The sequence below is a fragment of the Pempheris klunzingeri genome, chromosome 21 (assembly GCF_042242105.1).
Source record: "Pempheris klunzingeri isolate RE-2024b chromosome 21, fPemKlu1.hap1, whole genome shotgun sequence".
Taxonomy (NCBI): Eukaryota; Metazoa; Chordata; class Actinopteri; order Acropomatiformes; family Pempheridae; genus Pempheris; species Pempheris klunzingeri.
Window position 1 is genome coordinate 12,433,029 of NC_092032.1, and position 18,241 is coordinate 12,451,269.

General features: G+C 42.0%; 1 protein-coding gene across 1 annotated transcript; it reads right to left on the reverse strand.

Moving 5' to 3' along the window:
• Positions 1-1,504: 1,504 nt before the first annotated feature.
• drd3 (dopamine receptor D3) lies at positions 1,505-16,033 on the reverse strand. Its single transcript, XM_070852869.1, has 7 exons — positions 15,728-16,033; positions 11,726-11,838; positions 8,954-9,090; positions 7,487-7,680; positions 5,137-5,202; positions 3,341-3,716; positions 1,505-1,701 (listed from the first exon to the last, which is right to left on the reverse strand). Exons 1-7 carry the CDS (start codon positions 16,013-16,015, stop codon positions 1,505-1,507), a joined length of 1,371 nt encoding a protein of 456 aa, XP_070708970.1. The 5' UTR covers positions 16,016-16,033.
• Positions 16,034-18,241: the final 2,208 nt, after the last annotated feature.

Here is an 18,241-nt window from a genome sequence, read left to right on the forward strand (position 1 = left end):
GTAATCACAGATAGGAGAGTGGTTCGATTAAATGTTAATACAGCTCGACACAGACACGCACACACACATATACACACCTGGTGCACCATTATCATAAGTAGTCTCAGTGCAGGCTGTGTCGACGCAATGGCACAAAGTGTCAGGGGAGCAGGTGTTTATGCCTCTCAGAGAAATATAAGAGCTTGAGATGTAAGCTGAGAAAGACTGACCCTCTCTTTCTCTCCCCTCCTGCAGTCGTCCTCAATTCATCTACAGTTCCCCCCCCCTCCTACAGTCATCCTTGATCTGGTTTTTCAGTTTGTTTCTTTCCTTTTTTGCTCTTCTTCCCTCTCAGCTCTCTTATCTTCCCGCATCTCCTTCCGTGTTTTTCTCTCCAGATTCATCCTCTTTTTGTGCCACTCTTTTTATGTCCCTTAATCTCTCAATATCCTGTTCACTCAGCCTGGTTCCTCTTGTGTCCCTCCCAGAAAGCCCACTAACACTTTTACTTGCTAGTATCTGTTGGTATCTCAACATTCAGACATGCACATGCACACACAAGCTGTGTTAATACTGCACGTGATTAGATAGATGATTGCAAATCTGGAAAACATCTTATATACTTCTTTTATTTACAACACACTGCGGTAAATGCTCTGTCCATGACAGACCTGCCCACTTCATGGTTTACAATCCTGCTTGATTTGTTAAGATCACAAAGCTCCTGCAGGCAGCTCTAAATCACAGGGAGGTTTGCCAATAAACAGTCCCTTTACAAAACACTGAAAATGTTTCCACTGTGCATTACATCAAAATCTCACATTTTTAATTCTATGGAATCCACAATGAACACAATGCCTCCACATCAATATATATGACAATCTTCAAAAATGATGTGAGTCTTGGCAGGGACCAATACGATCCCTCCAGCGCAATTCAAGCGAACGCCCTTGGAATCTGATTTGTGCATGCACTGGTGAATAACTGATGGTGATGATGATGAAGGGAGAGGGTGAGAGGGGGAGGTGAGTAACATCAGTTAATCCACACAGTGCGGTGGCAGCGGGGCTCAGGTAGAAGTGGCCCGCAACTCAACGATTAATAGCCTTAAAGCTCCATCGATTGTAAAAAGTCCCGCACTGAGGACCTCTGCCGACAAGCAGTACACATACTGTACAAGACATATCCACAAAAAAGTCCAACAACTTGTGCTATTAATAAGACGGTATGCATGTGAAAATGTAAGCTTTAGTTGAGGAGTAATACTGTTCAGGTGGATCCCAGCCATGTTGAGAGATAAAAGTCTGTTTTGAAGTAAAAAAATCCTTTTTTGTTTTGTGTTTATTGCATACCACAGCGTCTGTTCTTTTCATGCTTCACCTTGCTGCTACTGTATAACTCCAAAGCAGGACACAAAGCAGGTTTGCGACCGTTGAAGAGTGTACATCTGTGGTCACCGTTTACCAAATGCACCACGAGTTGCATTTGCATTTGCATTTGCATTTTAATTTCCAGGCGTGCTGTTTCAGCAGCTGAGGATCTTGATGAAGGCTCGTCTGAACTCGATGTTGAAGGTGGTGTAGATAATTGGGTTGAGGGCACTGTTGACATACCCCAGCCAGGTGAATGCACTGTAAAGCCCCGGAGGCATGTAGCATGTCCTGCAGTGGGTGTTCAGAATGTGAGTCACAAAGAAAGGCAGCCAGCAGATGAGAAACACCCCTGGAGCAGCCAGAGAGCGGAGAGGTGATGGGGAGAGGACGAAACCAAAAACACAAGAGCACAATTGTAAGGAATGGATTAAAAAGTGCATCTGTCTGCTGTAACATAAGCTGGAAAGGTTAGCATGTACAGCTAATTACCAACAGTAATATAATAATGTATAATTAATTTAGCCCTCAGCTATCTAAATTAATTATTATGTGAGGTTACTGGTGAAATTAGAAAAAAAATATATATATCCAAGAGCAAAATTGTCTGAGCAATGAATAAAATTGTGTTTGTTCTCTTTCATGTAAGGGCTAATGTTAGCATTCCCTGATAGCTATCTACAGAAACTGAGGCTTGTGTTCACAGACAACATTAACTAAATAGACTCATTTCAATGTGGGGTTACAGTTTATGTTTGGAAAAAACCCAGTTCATTCCCGCTCTCAAGTTTATGCTCCAGCAACTTCAGCCAAACTTGCTACCCGAGATCCTAAAATCCTAAATCCAAAATGCCTTTTCTCTTGTAAAAGTGTGTGCTATGTCAGAACAAATAACACTGACCAGTTTTTATTAATTATAATGCTAACGCTAACTAGCTCTACCCTATAATGTGAAAAAAAGGCCACTATTTTCTTTAATCTTATGTTTTCATCAACTGGTTAGGATACAGACTTTTAACCCAGCTTCAGCCTTAGCTTTTTAGCATTATATTGTGTGTATCTAACACAGTCATGTTCATTTAAGACTCTTTCACATTGTTATTGCTTTAAAAGAAACCTGACTTAAACATTAAAGGTAGCTTTTCCAACCAGCTCATGGAGTCAGTGTTAGATAATGATGTAACAACATCTAACAACAGCTAATAAAACCAGTTATTTTAGTTGCCGTGCCTTTATTTATTTTTGCAAAAGCAGCAGGCTTAGCGAAGGCTTAGTTAACCTGCGCTTTGTGTAGTATTGACATGCGAGTCTTGAAGTCACTTAATGCACCCAGCAGCAGCCACATGACATATTTATTATGTTTAAAGCAACTATTAATGCTGGAGCACATTTGAAACACTCATATTAAATTCAAGCACTATAATTGGGGTCACACCCTCACAGCAAAGCAGCGGTCAGTTGGCTGAAAAGCAGATGGGAGGTGGGCCGCGCTGAGATCGTTTTCTGTGTGTGTGTGTGTCACGGTTTGAACAGACACCACCGTAATGTAATCAGACACCTCTGATTACTTTTTTGTCAGCGAGATCTATGCTGTGCCAGAGCTAACTTGACCAAGCTTACAGCAACCTGGCTGATAACTGGAGCGTGTGGAAGCTGTGTCAGGAGCTACAGCGTGTGCCTGGACACACACTGTGAACCCGAAGCCAGCCAGACCTTTTTTTTTGACATTTCAGGTTGATTTATTGTGGCCCTGCAAAATATGCAGCAAATGCACACAGAGTAAGCAAATGTGCTGGTGCCATTGCTGCCAGGCGAGAGAGCTGAACAGGTGAGCAGGTATGTATGACCATAAGCAAAATGTTAACGGAGTTGAAGCGGAATAAACAACTCGGTCACATATTGCATTTATGAAATCGTCTGCATGAAGTGTTACCATGACATTTACATTTTCATTCCCTTAGATTATGCCATTTAAGATAGTCTCCACTCACCAAGCACAATGGCCAGCATCTGAGTGGCCTTTTTCTCTCGTGCGTGCATGCTCCTGAATCGTGGATTGTTGATATGAGAATGAGGGATCGGCCGCAGTGACGTGTGTGTTCGTCCATTGGACAGATCCTTCACCTCGCAGCTCATCCTGACAGGAGGCTGTTCGCCCTGGTTGTTCTGCCCTGCCTCATCCTCCCCTTGCTCTTGCTCCAGATCCAGCTCGGTTCGGCCGCAGGAGGCGTGGCTGATGCTGCAGCAGTTCTGCGTGTCCACCGGGGGCAGCATAGAGTTCTCAACAGGCCCTGTCTTTGGGCGTTTGCGCCACAGGCAACCGGACAGCAGGCTGGGCTTGGAGGGACCTGAAGGCTCAACACTCTGCTGTCAGGACAAATGACACAGGATCAACACACATATTCAATCACATGCAGTCACAATAGTTTAATTATCTTATGTCATTAAAGCTGCACTAATTCATATTCTTATACAACAATGGATGAAAGGACCATGTGTGTTGTGAGAGGCGTCGGTTGCGAGGACAAACCAGCTTCAGAGTTATCGCCCAACTCTGCAGCTCCTCTCAGCTGCAGTTTGTTTTAGCGTCTTTTAGCTTATTGTTTTGGTTTTCCCATTCAACTTTAAAGTTTTGTATCTAGAAGCCAAATGGCGGCCAAAGTTAGCGGCAAAGTTGGTTAGGTGTTGAGGACTGAAACAGAACAAAGCTAAAAGGAGTGAATATTGAACAAGAGGCATGAGTCTAAATGTCTGCGTGAATGTGTGAATAGCATGCAAATTGTACGTCACAACTTAATAAGGTGATGATGTGTTCAGCTCGTTCTACTGCCCAAAACTGCCAAAAACGAAGTAATTACTGCAGCTTTAATGTTTCAGTAATCACAGTTCATTGCTCTGCCTTCCTTATTCTCTTAAACTTCCTCTCCACTGTAAAATCTACTGAAAGATCACTCTGATATTATCCTGCTTTAACCTCATGTGGAAGATATTAAAAGTGCTACTGAGTAAGTGCGACTCAGACAGTTGGAAGTTACAGCCAATACATCTCAGAAGTGCTGTTCAGATGGACTGAAAGTGGTGGAAAAGCTCTCCGCAGATGCACAGTTAGTATTCAGCACACATAAATGGGACTGCAGTACCTGTGCTTTACTGAACTTGTAAATCCAATATTTCATTTTTAGAGCCTGCTTATTGTCCTCTTGCACCAGCAAACACTTTCTAACACGTCAACAACTACAGCTCCAACGAGCCTTATTATCTCTGGAGTAATAAGAAGTGTCAGTGTTGTGCAATATGTATTTACAATATGGCCAGAAACATGAATTTTCATAGATTTCTTTTACTCAAACACTCATCTCTTCACGCATTTCCCTCAGGGGAAAATTATAGATTGTTATTCCCACCGCCTCGGAACAGTCTGTGGGTGATGCAGGTGCTGCAGTGCATCACCCACAGACTCAGCTGACAAGTGACCAGGTGACACAAGGCAGCAGGCCACACTTCAGAAACACAATTTTCGGGCCCCCCTCTCAGACCCCTGGGCTGCGACCACACAGCGGAACGGAAAACTCAAGTGTCCAGGAACATAAACAAAGACCGACTCACAAGGAAAAGCTAAAAACAGAAACCGCCTTGCGTGGCACCATGTCACAATACGCCAACACAGTCAATATAAGAGTTAGACAGGCATTAGGCTGCGCTGTATTCAGCAAAATTAGAGTGCTGAAAAAAATCAATTGAAGAGGCTCACAGCTGTGTTGGATCTCTAGTTTAAAGTAACACCTACCACTTTAATCCGTATAGGTGACAGGTCCTGCTTCGCCTTGGGAGTCCCCTCTTGTAGACAGGTCTCCTGGGGGATCAGAGGAAAGTTCAAGATGGAAAATATGTTCCAGAAAAATGCTCAACCCAGCACCCCTACCCCGTCAGTCTACAGCTACAGAATGGTTCCACTCAAATAGAAAGTCACTGATTCACCTCTGTTCATCTCAGAAGGTGTTTTTGTTAAACGTCAAAGAAATATTGTGTCTTGAGTTCACATCTAACCAAGCCAAACACTGGGTGACTCAATTAAAGCTCAAAAATAAAGATAGGTGCCTTTGTAACAAAGGGAAAAACTCAAAGGCTCTTAATTCATATCAAATGTTCCTTCAGCTGACTCAGTCAGAGTCCTATTATGTTATTTCTAAACACTTTTCCATCATAGCTCTCTCAGCCTTAACTCCTCCAGGGCGTAGATCTTACACTCAGGGATAAGATCCCGAACTAGGGCTCAACCACAACCAATTATCTGTAACCTGCTGTTAAAATAGAGGACATGACTCTGAATTTGTGTGCAAAATTGAGTGGAATGAATCCAACCACATTATGCAGGAAGCTCCTAGATGGGCCAAAACTGGCCAAGTTACTGGAGTGAATGAATCTAATAGTGTCTTTTTATACACTGTACTTTAAAAATAGGGTAGATACAGATGCACAGAGCATGACCTGATGGTCTCCTTGCCCGTGGTTAAAAGATAAAGCCATCATTTGTATGATAGATGTAACTGGGGCAAATATTAGAGTGATGGATGTGATCAAAGGAATGACAGCTGGATGAAAACTAAATTCACATTTGCACCATAATGAGATATCTACCATTTAAAGAACAGTGTCACCCTCGTCACGAAATTATTGACTAAAAAATGAGAAGACATGATGCTTTTTAAGGACAAGTATAATCTATCTATCCATCCATCCATCCATCTATCTATTGTCATTGTTTTTCCTCATAAACTGATATAGTGTTGTGTAAATGAACCCAAAGACCTCAAAAGCGAACACACTCCTCCTAATTGCCTTGAATACTTTTAACTTTAACCGGCCATTTTAATCAAGAGGAGCTTCGGTTTTACAGTAACAGCCAAGCTACATATTTACATTTCATCTTTGACCTGTGATCATATGAAAGGCACATTGCACTCAACCCACATTTACAGGGCAGCCTCGTACAAAATCACGGCAAGGGGGCAAGGTAATGATCCTGAGGCTCTTCTGACAGCTCCGAACCCTTTTACCCGTGACTTATAGGAATTCATGCATATGAGAGAAACAGCTTTCGATAGGGTGGTGTATTTTTATACTGTAATGGAACCAATTACGAGGCTTTGGTGGAGGTTTCGCACATGTAAACAGAAAGAAAAGAGGAGAGGTAAGCACATCCAACAGAAAGGTTGTAATATAAAGGTGAATTGTAATTTGCAAGTCATTATGAATATGCATGATGTGGGTGAATGTAAATGAGGGAGAGTGACAGTAGCTACATGAGAAATATAATATTAGGGAAAAAAAATAGCAGCGTTATTCTTAGCTTGACGACCATGAATATTTAAACTTCATACTAAAGGGTTTCATAAATGTGGAAAATGGCAATGTCAGTCAGGCAACTGTATATACTGTATATATATATATATATATATATATATATATATATATATATATATATATATATATATATATATATATATATATATATATATATATATATGTATGTGTGTATATATATATATATGTATATATATATATATATATGTGTGTGTGTGTGTGTGTGTGTGTATATATATATATATATATATAAAAAGAGTTTATAGGTTGCATCTAATGGCTGTATTAATGGTTAATATTCCCTTGGTAATGATTTGTAGATCATCATAATGACTTTTTGGTTGTTGGGATTTAAAAAGCCTCTGGTTGTTGACTAGTCAGGTCATTAAAAAGTCAATAACAGAGGCTCAAGGGTGCCTTAAAAGCCCATAAGTCTGAGGTGATAACTGTAAAGTCATTAGTAAACAATTATAAACCTTTGAGTCAGTTGTTATAAATGTTGGTAGGTCATTAAAACAGGTTATCTATGAATGAATTTAGGTTCAGATGCCCTGCAGCTCTATTCCAGTCACTTCTAAATAAAAATATTATGCTGGAGGGGGATAAACCCTAACTACAGCCTAGAAAACCAACTGCTTACACCTGTTTTTTTTTTAGATAATTTGTAAATTATTAACAATAAATAAATTAACTATTAGTTTTGTATGCATTTGTTACAACTTGAAAATCATTCAGGAAATACAAGGAAACAGAAAAAAAAACAACGTCCTCACCACAGATGGCGGTGTTGAGTCTGGCTGCACCTTTCCGCTGACCTGGCCGAAGGTAATCCTCTTCCGCCTCATCCTGAGGAAGACATAGATGCGGATGTAGACCAACAATGTGACAATAAACGGCAGGTAGAAGGACACCACCGAGGAGTAGATCACAAAGTCGGGGTTGGAGATGGAGCACACCATGGGGTCATCTGAGTCAGAGAGAAAATATCATTATGCAAAATAGCCTCAAAATCACAGGACAATAAAAGAGACAGTAGGCGTAATTTACAGCTGACCTTGGACCCTGGTGCATGCTCTCCATTTTGAAAATGACCTCGATGGCTTGTCCTCCTCCATATTATGTGCGCAATACTGAATTGTACTATACTGCAAAGCTGCACACACACTCTCACACTGATGACTGTGAGATTGATTTGACAATAACTGTGCCATAAATTCAGTGTAAGAGACCATTTGACACAATAATAAGAGTGGATGGACCAATTATTCAATAAAAATTCCAAAGCTAGGTATCTATCAGGTGAGCCAAAAGTGCTGTAAATTGAGGGTTGAATAAAATGCTGTGAGATGCATGTCAGTGGCATGAACAAACTGAAGTGATTTGCCTCTCCCTGGATGTTCCCCTGGATCAATACGACATACCTCAATACACAGAGAGATGGAAACAAGGACAGACAGATACAATCTATTTCTAGCTACACTCCAAACCACCTAGTAAAGCTGCTCTTCTACAATCCATTTCTCCTGAAAGATGATGAACGATCCTGGACCTGATGTGAACCCATTGGTTCCTCCTTTCAAAGCCAAGTAGTGGTTGCAGACAAAACAGTGGGATTCCTGTAATCACTAGCTATTGTTTTGCATTGATTGTAAGTGGACTAAACCAAATGCCTGTATCTCTGTGAGTAGCTTTACATTGTGTCTGACTAATGCTCTTGATTGTGTGCGTGCAGTCATGCATCTGTGCTGCCAGCCATTGAAATTAAAATAGCTCCTGGTGATGGCTCTCACATTTCTCTGTCTGTTTTACTGTTTGTTCCCACGTCACTCTGGCCATATGCACAATTTGGCCATGATTTTGTCGGCGCCTGCAGAATTCAATGCAAGCAATATTTAATCATTAAAAAGGGGAGACATTTTTCTTTTGACTGGACAGTTGTCTCTCTTTCCTGCTACAGTAGGTAGCGTGGTTGCTTCGACTGCTAACCTTGTAGTCATAACATTTAAATAGCCGAATAAAGTATTTATTTGCTATTTTTGTTGAGTTACATATTTGTAGCAGAAATACTGGAGTGCACCTTTACATCTAATTTCAGATTCCATTTCATGCCCCAAACAACAAGTAGACTGAATTTTGACCCTGAATTGTGTGTCTTCGTGACTATATCACATCTTGCATAACTTGACTCTTCGCTGCGATGCATCTAGACAGGATTATGAAGTCAAAATATTGTTGCTGACCTGTGGTGTTGAAACCAAACAGCAGGGGACAGGAAACAGCGAAGGCCAGGACCCACACTGTAGCAATCATCATAAAAACTCTTTTCCTGGAGCGATGGGTGGTGTTGTACAAGACGGGCATCACCACTGCTGTGTACCTGCAGACACACACAGATTAGAGGCTGTCCTTCTTTGAAAATGAGGGTGTACATGGTGGTGACATTTGAATGCAGAGAAAAGTGCTGATATAGTACAGTAAAAAGGAATAATTAGAGGGGAAAAAAGAGCTCGCTCCCCGAAAAGAATCGGGCTTTGGGGATGCCAAGACATGCACTGCTGAGAGAGACCTGATAATATAAGGACCAACAAAAGAGCAGCAAACCAGGCATTTCTATTTAGGAACAATTTGGGTATTCAGCAATAAACCTAGTGGAGCTTTGATTTAAGAGTTAATCAGCACACTATATGCCAAGACTGTATAATGAGTCCAGGAAAACTGGGTTTAGTAATGGCTCAGAAGAAGCAGCAATTATGCTGGACCCCGACCCAAGTGGATGTGATGTTATGTTGTTTAGAGCCAGATAACTGCCATGATTGTTTATCCTCATCAGACTAATTACACTGGCTCTTCTCTGGGCAAACTGCAGGGCGTGAAGCGTTCACTAAAAATACTTTTCCCTCCCTGCTTTACTCTGTCTTTACCCTCCTGCCATGCTGCTGTCTGGTTAAATAAAAGCAGAGGTGAAAATGTGGAGTGTGACAAAATAATGTACATGATTCATTGATCAAGTGCTGCTTTAAGTTACCCTTATGGGTGAAGATGAAAGCAAGGCTCCGCAGCTGAGTGGCAACTCAAAACATGATCTAAGCCGTGAATACTTTCACAAAGACATTTCACCTTGGAGTTTCAAAAACTTCTTCTCTGGTGTATTTATGCTTCCTCTGAGTATCCTGGTTTGACTCTTCCTTTTCACAGGCGAGAAATCTTCCCCGTTCTCACAGCAACGATTACTATAGACTTATAAATAAACATTGCTGTCACAAAGGTAATGTGGGGGTGTTATACACTATCAGTGACACAGAATGCCCCTGGTGCTTCGCTTTAATTTAGCACTTCACAGAACATGTGATGCTGTAGCAGTGTTGTTGACTTGTCTAACAATCAATCACAACCACGGGGCTCCAATGAGCTTCATCCCTCAGAAACAAATTACTCGTCGTCCACACAAGCCACCTGCAGGAAAAACATACATGCCAGCAGGAATGTAACTGTGTGCAAGTACAGATGCAAGATTTGGTATAATGGATTGTAAAAGTTAAAAAAAAAAGAAATTGGTTTTGTTGTACATGACAATGGTTGGATAAGCCTGTTAGGCACAGGGGTGTTATGTATGAATTAATGTGTGGTTATTTTAAAGTGCAATAACTGTGAACACAAAGCTAAACTAAAGCTATGAACACAACACTGACATATCATTGCCTACAAGTTGATATGGCGAACCTGTTTATATATAGCTTTTTATTTATGCAGTTACAAAACAATTCATTCATTGTGAGTTGTGTTTCCTACCCCCTGGCAAATGTAAGTTTCATGTTCATCATCTTTTAGCTCTGATTTTGGTCTCTACCAACTCTTGAGGAGAATATCTGGGTCTTAAGCTTCCAAAATTCTCTTCTGCATTCACCAGCTGGTCTCTAACTGTGTCCGTTTGCTGTTTGGAGTTGAGCAGGTATTGCACAGTGGGTTTTAACCAGGTAACAGCTAAACAATGAGCTAAACCTGCTACAAACCTCTGTAAAGCTAAGAGAGAACTAAAGAGAGCTTCACATTCAGGTGATAATTCTCTGTAAGTTTATCACTACGAGTGACATCTTTCACAGGTTGTCACATTCTTCTCACATGGTCATTTTATAAATATGTTATTTATAAATATTGATTATATGCATCATGTGAGCACAGTATAAACTGGAATAATTGATTCTGACACTCTGCAAGACAAGGGCACATAATTCATTAAAATACAGGACCACCTTATTTGTTATTGTGCAAACATGCAAATTCCCCTGGACTCCCTTGCCTGGGTGGTAATCCAGCTTTATACATGACGACACTAGTATTTTATGAAAGCACCCATCGGAAAGTCTTACTAACTGCAGAGGAAGACAAATACTTCCTCCACACATGGTGTACAAATACAGTACATCCCCATGACACCTCCAGTCATTATGCAGTACTTTACCCATTCTATGTAGTTGCACTCTTAATGCCTGGAGGTTGCAAGTTTGTGGACTCTAGAGACTCTATTAAATATTAACTACTCCACAAGAAGAAAACTAAGGAAATAAATAATGTAAATACAAGATGCATATCTCCAGTTAAGGTTCATAAAGCACAACAGAATTCCTGCATAAATGCAAACCAATGCAAACCAATTAGACTTAAACACACCCGAGACTGAGCCTAGAGCACCAAATCAAAACCACACACTGTACACAAAACCTTCTCGTTTCTGTATCTTCCTCGCTGTCTCTCATTCTGTCACACACTGACGCACACAGATATACAGACATCTATCAAGAGTATCTAAACAAGATGGGAAAATACTGGTGTTCTCCAGATAGTTTTGAAACATCTATGAGGCGAGATGAAGAAAAGAATAAGACCTGGAAATCTCACATGGATGACATTTACACTGGAGATGTCACGGCAACATTTGTAGTCATACACAGTAACTACAGCTGGAGTGTAAACACACACACACACACACACACACACACACAGTGCACACTCACCTGTCAATGCTGATAGCACACAGGTTGAGGATACTGGCGGTGCACATCATCACATCTAGCGTGACAAAGATGTTACAGTAGATCCGGCTGAAAAGCCAGGCACCGCCGACCACCTGCACAGGACAGACAGGCAGATTAACAACGCACATGTTTCCCTTCCCCTTCTTCACCGTGAAGTGTGAAGCACCTATCATGCCGCACACCTCAACACACACACTCGTACATATAACTGGAAGGCAAGGTAGAAGGACAAATGTGGACATAAACATAGTTTGGCCTGCAGAAGGATAAAGAAAAATAAGCCTGAGCTGCCAAAAATACATATTCACATATACATATTCACCCTGATATATTGAACTTAAGCAGTAATGCTAATAGGGATATTAATTAGGCACGTTTATGTCAGCATACAGTACAGTACAGTACTTGACTGCATAACACAAACTGCATGGTGGTCTGAAATGGTCAAATGTAAATGTCCTGTGAGGATGGACAACATACATAATGTTATTAGCATGTAATGAGACTGCAGAATTTAGATTGTCAGCACAATATCTAATTATCCTCAAGAGAGTTTCCAATTCTTTGAAAGGACATGAACCCCCTAACTAGACCACCCCCCAGCACTGTCCTGCTCAGACTGTCAGGCTTTCACTTAGGCTCCATAATGCCTGGTAATAACTGTCTGACAAAGATAAATGGGATCCAAGCTCCATTGCATGACTGCTGAATCTCTTAAGTCAGAGATGGGAACACATGCCTACCTACACAGGAGGCACGCACACACAGACCAGAGTGGTCACACATACACGGAGGCGAACAGATACACATTTGTTTTCTCATACATACTAATGGGCACCATTCAGTTCATTTCCAAACTTATGCTTAATTCTGCACACTAATCCCTATCTTCACCTAACCTCAGCTCATACCCACATTTAGTAACTCTCATTCCATCTTTAAAGGAACCAATTTTACACATAAAAATCAGTTTACATGTCATGGTTAGTACCACTCAGCCTGCAAAAACAGTTGCATAATGTCCTCTGTGGCTCTGGAGGAGCTTCGTCAAGTGTGAGAAAATAAACCAGCTGATGTCTGGTCACATCATCAGGGTTATTACCTGCAACAAGCTGGCGGCATTGAGTTTTAAAGATGTGGATGTTTAGCAGAGAGGGTGTTATCAGTTACACACTCCACTTGCATTATGGCTGTATGGGCATACATACTCCATACTATTTCTAAGCAGATATGTGTGTGTGTATAGAGATAGGTAGATAGACTAATGCTTAGTGTTCTTAGAGGAGAAATGACAAAATTAAGCACACTCAACAAGGGCAGCCCAATGCATTGCACAAAGCCAATGAAGGAGCTGGTCACAGCTGCAAAAGTAGATAGATAGATAGATAGATAGATAGATAGATAGATAGATAGATAGATCTTATAAGTCTCATAACTTTATGGAGGCTCAATAATAGATAAAAACAGCATCCCCTAAATTTTCCTAACAGAAGTCCTAACAGAAAACGAACAATTTAAAAAAGTGACAATGTCCTGTTTTTGACATGTCCTCTTCTTAATCTTTGTAAGGACTTGTAGTACTTGGCTTCTAGTACTTTTAGTGATTTTACTCACATACCCCCACACACAAATAGACTGAGGCACACATGTGGGTACATATTGAACTTTGTATGCACAGTGTGGGAATATGATGGTGACTCAGTGGGGCTCTGCAGACATCTCGTATTGACTGTGGTTGAACGTATGTCATCTAGGTGCACTAAATGTCTCTGTAAAAAGACGCAGCGGGAGCAGCAACTGTCAGTACACCGGGTGAATCTTCATTTCATGTAGACTCCTGTGTTTTCAGATATTTCGTTGGAGGAATATTGACCCCAGAATAAATAAGCAGTGTATGCAGGAGTACATTTGCGTCACTAAATCTGATGTTTTCTATCAGACCTCACAGTATTCCACATAATAAAACAGTTTTGGTAAAAACATGACCTGAAAGAGAGGTAACCTCTGCACTTCAAATGGAGCCATTTCCGTAGCCAGGTCATAGAGCAGAGCAACATCATTTAGGATGAATTGCGGAAAGTGAGCGCTCAGTCATGGCTGCCAATGCAACCACTTCCTTCAAGTAGAAGTCATACATCAGCCGCACCATCTTGGGCTACGGTGGCTTGCTCAAGGGCACATGATGCGCACCCGCAGAGGGAGGGGAGAGCGATACTCACTTTTCCTGCCAAGAAGCAAACCAGCATCCCTCTGGTCACAACAAGCTAATCCCACATCCATCACATGAGACCTCGCAGGGTGCTTGCCGTGCAAGTGTTAAGAATTGAAAGTCTTTGTCTCTGACTCTGAACTAATTTTTTTCTCAGCCTTATCCAAGATATTATTGACTTTTACATTCCGACTAAATGAATGAGTATTGTACTTTTCTGTCATACTATCTTTTAATAGGATTGTAAATCTCTCCTTTGAATGTGAACTCTTACAGCATCACTGCTTGCTGTAAGAACTCATGACTGAGCTCCCTGGCTACTTCAATTTACCTTTCATAAGATATAATCATGTGTAATTTGTCAGTTTCTGCTCATTGAGTGTGCTCATTTCCTTTTTCTGGTTGACCTGCGGTTGAATCTTGTGCACACTGTGAGAAATAGCGCTTCTTACTGATAGTGTGCAAACTTTAGCCAGCATGGTGTATGCTTGTTAAACATAACTTCAAGCAGATGATTTTTAGAGCTAATGTGGGTAAACAACTGTCCTTGAGCAACGCACTCGGTACCCCAAAGCTTCAAGGTTGCAATTCCACACACACTTAAACCTGTGCCTGTGTGCTTATACAAACAGGACACCTCTGCAGCGTATATCAGTGTGCAGTGTATAACTTTGATGAAATGTGGGTGCCTGAGGGTCATGTGTACTGCTGCAGTTATTGGAATTACTGACACAAGGATGCAGGCTGAGGAAATTAAGAATTAGTAACTACACTGTTACATAAGTGTATGTCTGTGAAATGCAAATAAAAATTAACAGCATCCATAAGTAGCAATTTTCTTCAGAGGTGTGATAAGGGGGCAGTTTCGTCGTTGCTTCTTTGCAATTTGAAGCTCAGCCAATTACCCAAAGCAGATGAAGTCATTATTTGTTAATATTCAATATGCCCTTTAGCAATTATGTATAATTTACACGAATAGTGAAGCATTATCTAAACTATCTTTTATCATCATTACTGTCTTCCTACCACCCACTTAGTTGTCACCAGCTAATAACCTCCAAATGAACTTCATCCTTTTTCCCTCCGACTCACTCTTTTTTTCCACAAAGTCCACTTTGTCTCCCCAACAACTTCCAGGCCTCCTTCCTCCACTCTCGTCTCCTCTTCAGTGTCGGCTCCGCACTCACTGTCAAGCCTCTGTATTTCAATCTCTTCCCCATCCCCCGTGCATCCTCTCCACTTTCTTACCCTCCTTTCCCTCACAGCTCCAGATCAGTGATTCCCAACCTGGGCCACTTGCACCACAAGTGGTACCTCTACAGTTTCCAGGGAGGGTATGCAACTAATCTAAAAAAAAACATGATTTTATAAAAAAATAAACATCCAGTTAGGATTAGGTGTGATGTAGATCTTTAGTAAGTGTCACATTAAAAAGTTAGCTATAAGTTACGATAAGGAAGCGACACTCCTCTCCCATAAATCTAAGGCAGTTGTAATACTTTAATGCCACATTTAGCCAAAGAGATTAAATGGAAGCTGGTTCAGCAGTAATGGATAAATGGTTTGAGGTTCTGCCACTCCAAGCTGCAGTTCTTTTACAAATGCAAACAATTCAACTGCATGAAAACCAGTGTCCACTTTTATGTAGCGTTCCTGAATATCCACAATGAAGTAAATTGAAATGCACTGAAATGATGTTCCCCCTGGTCAGACAAGGACCAGTGCTCCTGTACACTGAAGTTTTGTAAATACAGACACCCTGACCTCCTCACCTCCAGGTACACAGCAAAGGGCATGACCAGCGAGGCCACCAGCAGGTCGGCCACAGCCAGGCTGACCACCAGGTAGTTGGTTGTGGTCTGGAGGGAGCGCTCCCTCAGCACAGCCAGACACACCAGCACGTTTCCAAAGACGATGGCCAGGATGAGCAGGGAGTACAGCATGGCGTAGTAGTTACGCTCCTCGTCCTGCCCTGATGCCTCCGAGCTCTCGTTCCTCTCATCCCATCTGAGACGTTCTGATTCGTTCCAGAGCTGCTCTGTGCTGCTAAACATCGCCATGGAGGCGTCCCGGTGACATGGGAGGTGAGATGTTTGGCAGACCTACCAGAGGAAAAGAGCATAGTTTGGTGTTAACCCATCTATCTCACAACTCCCTCTCTTCTCATTCTTGTGCGAGCACAGATCTCACATATCATTTGTCAGGTGAAAGCGCAGCATATTATCCATCAGATAGTGGTAGCATCATTTCAGGTCAGGGGTCTACTGGGAAACTTCTCCTGGCAACAGTAGTCAGATGAACTGGTAAATAAAACGGCTGAGATGCATCCCAGCAGTCATGCTCTTCCCAGTACCACCACCACTGTTGCTGTAAGCTGCCACAAGTGTTTTCCTGCTGAATGAAATGTGGAAGCACATATTGATGCCTGCTTAACATACGGCTCCTTGTACAGGCAATCAGCTCCATAAAGACTCAGCAAAAATTCATGCTCTCAGCTGCCATTGACAATAAAATACGTTTATGATTGTTCCAGTCAGCCATTTAAGTTATATCCTCCTTCTTTCCTGTAAATGGCTTGTGGCACAGTAAGAAAACTACAGAGCAGAGATGGTAACTTTAATTAGGGGCTGGCAGTGTGCCTTTGACCAGTGTCAGTGAGGTTAGCTCATCAGGGAGGGGTAATAAGTCAGCGCTGCCGCCCTGAGAGGTTCGGCTGGCTCTGGTCCCAGGTTCTGCTCCTTGCACTCCATCCTTCCTCTCACTTATTCCTAATCCCCCCTCCCCCCATCTGGCTGAAGACCATATAACAATGCTGTGGTGACGGCTGGAGTCCTGTGGTGATGCTCACACCTGTGCCTATAGATGCTAAACAAACTGATCCATCTTATCCAGCCCCCACCATCACCACCACCACCCCCTCCTCCGCCTCCCTCCTCTCGTTCTGTGACACAAATAGGGAGAAAGACACAGAGAAACTGGGATCATTTTTAGACCTGGCTGAAACCCAGGAGGCTTTTAAAGATTTCCTCAGTATATAATTCCACTCGGTTCCTCAGTGGCTCCAGTATCGTATGAATGTCCACAAGAGAATGTGAAGAAAAACCAGCCACCGATACCAATCACCTTGAAGTCTCCTAATGGTGAGTGCAGCACCGAGTTTATACAAAAAATTAGGTGTGACGGGTCAGCAGCAATGCAGCTCATAAAATCACACACACGCATGAATTTTTCATCTGGTTATGTGATGAAAGGTTGCAAAGTGCTCCATTCACTTGTGCTTTGCTTATTGTAGATCAAGTGCTAATTGAAACTGATTTCCCTCTTCATTCTAACGTTCGCCGGACCCTCCTCTCATATTATCCACGGCATGATGCTGCTCGCTCAATGTCAGTGTGCAGGACTCTGGCCTCCTGCAAGTGTGCATGAAATGGGCATAATTGGACCCTGGGAAACACGCGCATACATGCACATGCACACATATATAGATGCATATATAGTGCACCACATATGTCTGCACCATCTGAAGCCATCAAAGCAGAGAGGAGGGGGTGTTACTATATTTATCTGCATGTACAGTACCAAGACAATTTACATTATCACAATATTAATCCTGAATTAATTGCAGATTAATTTGCTTGCAACCAACTGACAGCAGCTGATTGTTTTCCTCCCCCGCCACAAACTGCGCTGTACCTGCCAGTTTAATTTGTGCGAGTCAAACCCTAATTTTAAAATTCAATTAAGCCCCGTGATAGAGCGCCTTATCGGGCTTCACAATCACGCTTCCAGAAAGATTGGGGTCAAATATGATCCAGTAACACAGAGGAGTAGTAGAATCGATTTTCCCCACATGATCACCTATCAGATCACATGCGGCGTGAAACAATTAGCAAGCAAAACAGCTGATAAGAATTTAATCTCAGGCGCAAAAAACGCGAAAGCAAAGGGAGTTTGGTGGTGCTTTTGCGTGTCCCCCCCCCCCCCCTGCCAAAAGTAAACAGACTTACCTGTTACTGTTCCCCAGTGAAGGATTCATTAGATGCCATCGAGGAAAAGCATCATCCGTGCAGAGTTTAAAGTTATCCGGTCATCTCGTCCAGCGCAGCGGGAGGAGCGCTCGGAGCCATTGCGCGCAGGCGAATGTGAATGTGGGAATCACAGACGAGCCGCGCCGCGCACTCACTTACTTCATCTCCCCTCCAGAGCTCCGAGCCTCTGTGACGGCCGGTAACACGCGTTGATTTTTTTTTTTTTTTTTTTGTACTCTTTGATTTTGAACACTGAAG

Coding starts and splice junctions, on each gene's coding strand:
- drd3 (XM_070852869.1), bottom strand. CDS start 16,015: ATGGCGATGTTTAGCAGCACAGAGCAGCTCTGGAACGAATCAGAACGT. Junction 7,681..8,953: donor GTTTGGTTTCAACACCACAG/GTCAGCAACAAT, acceptor TCTCTGACTCAG/ATGACCCCATGGTGTGCTCC. Junction 5,203..7,486: donor ACTCAACACCGCCATCTGTG/GTGAGGACGTTG, acceptor CTGATCCCCCAG/GAGACCTGTCTACAAGAGGG.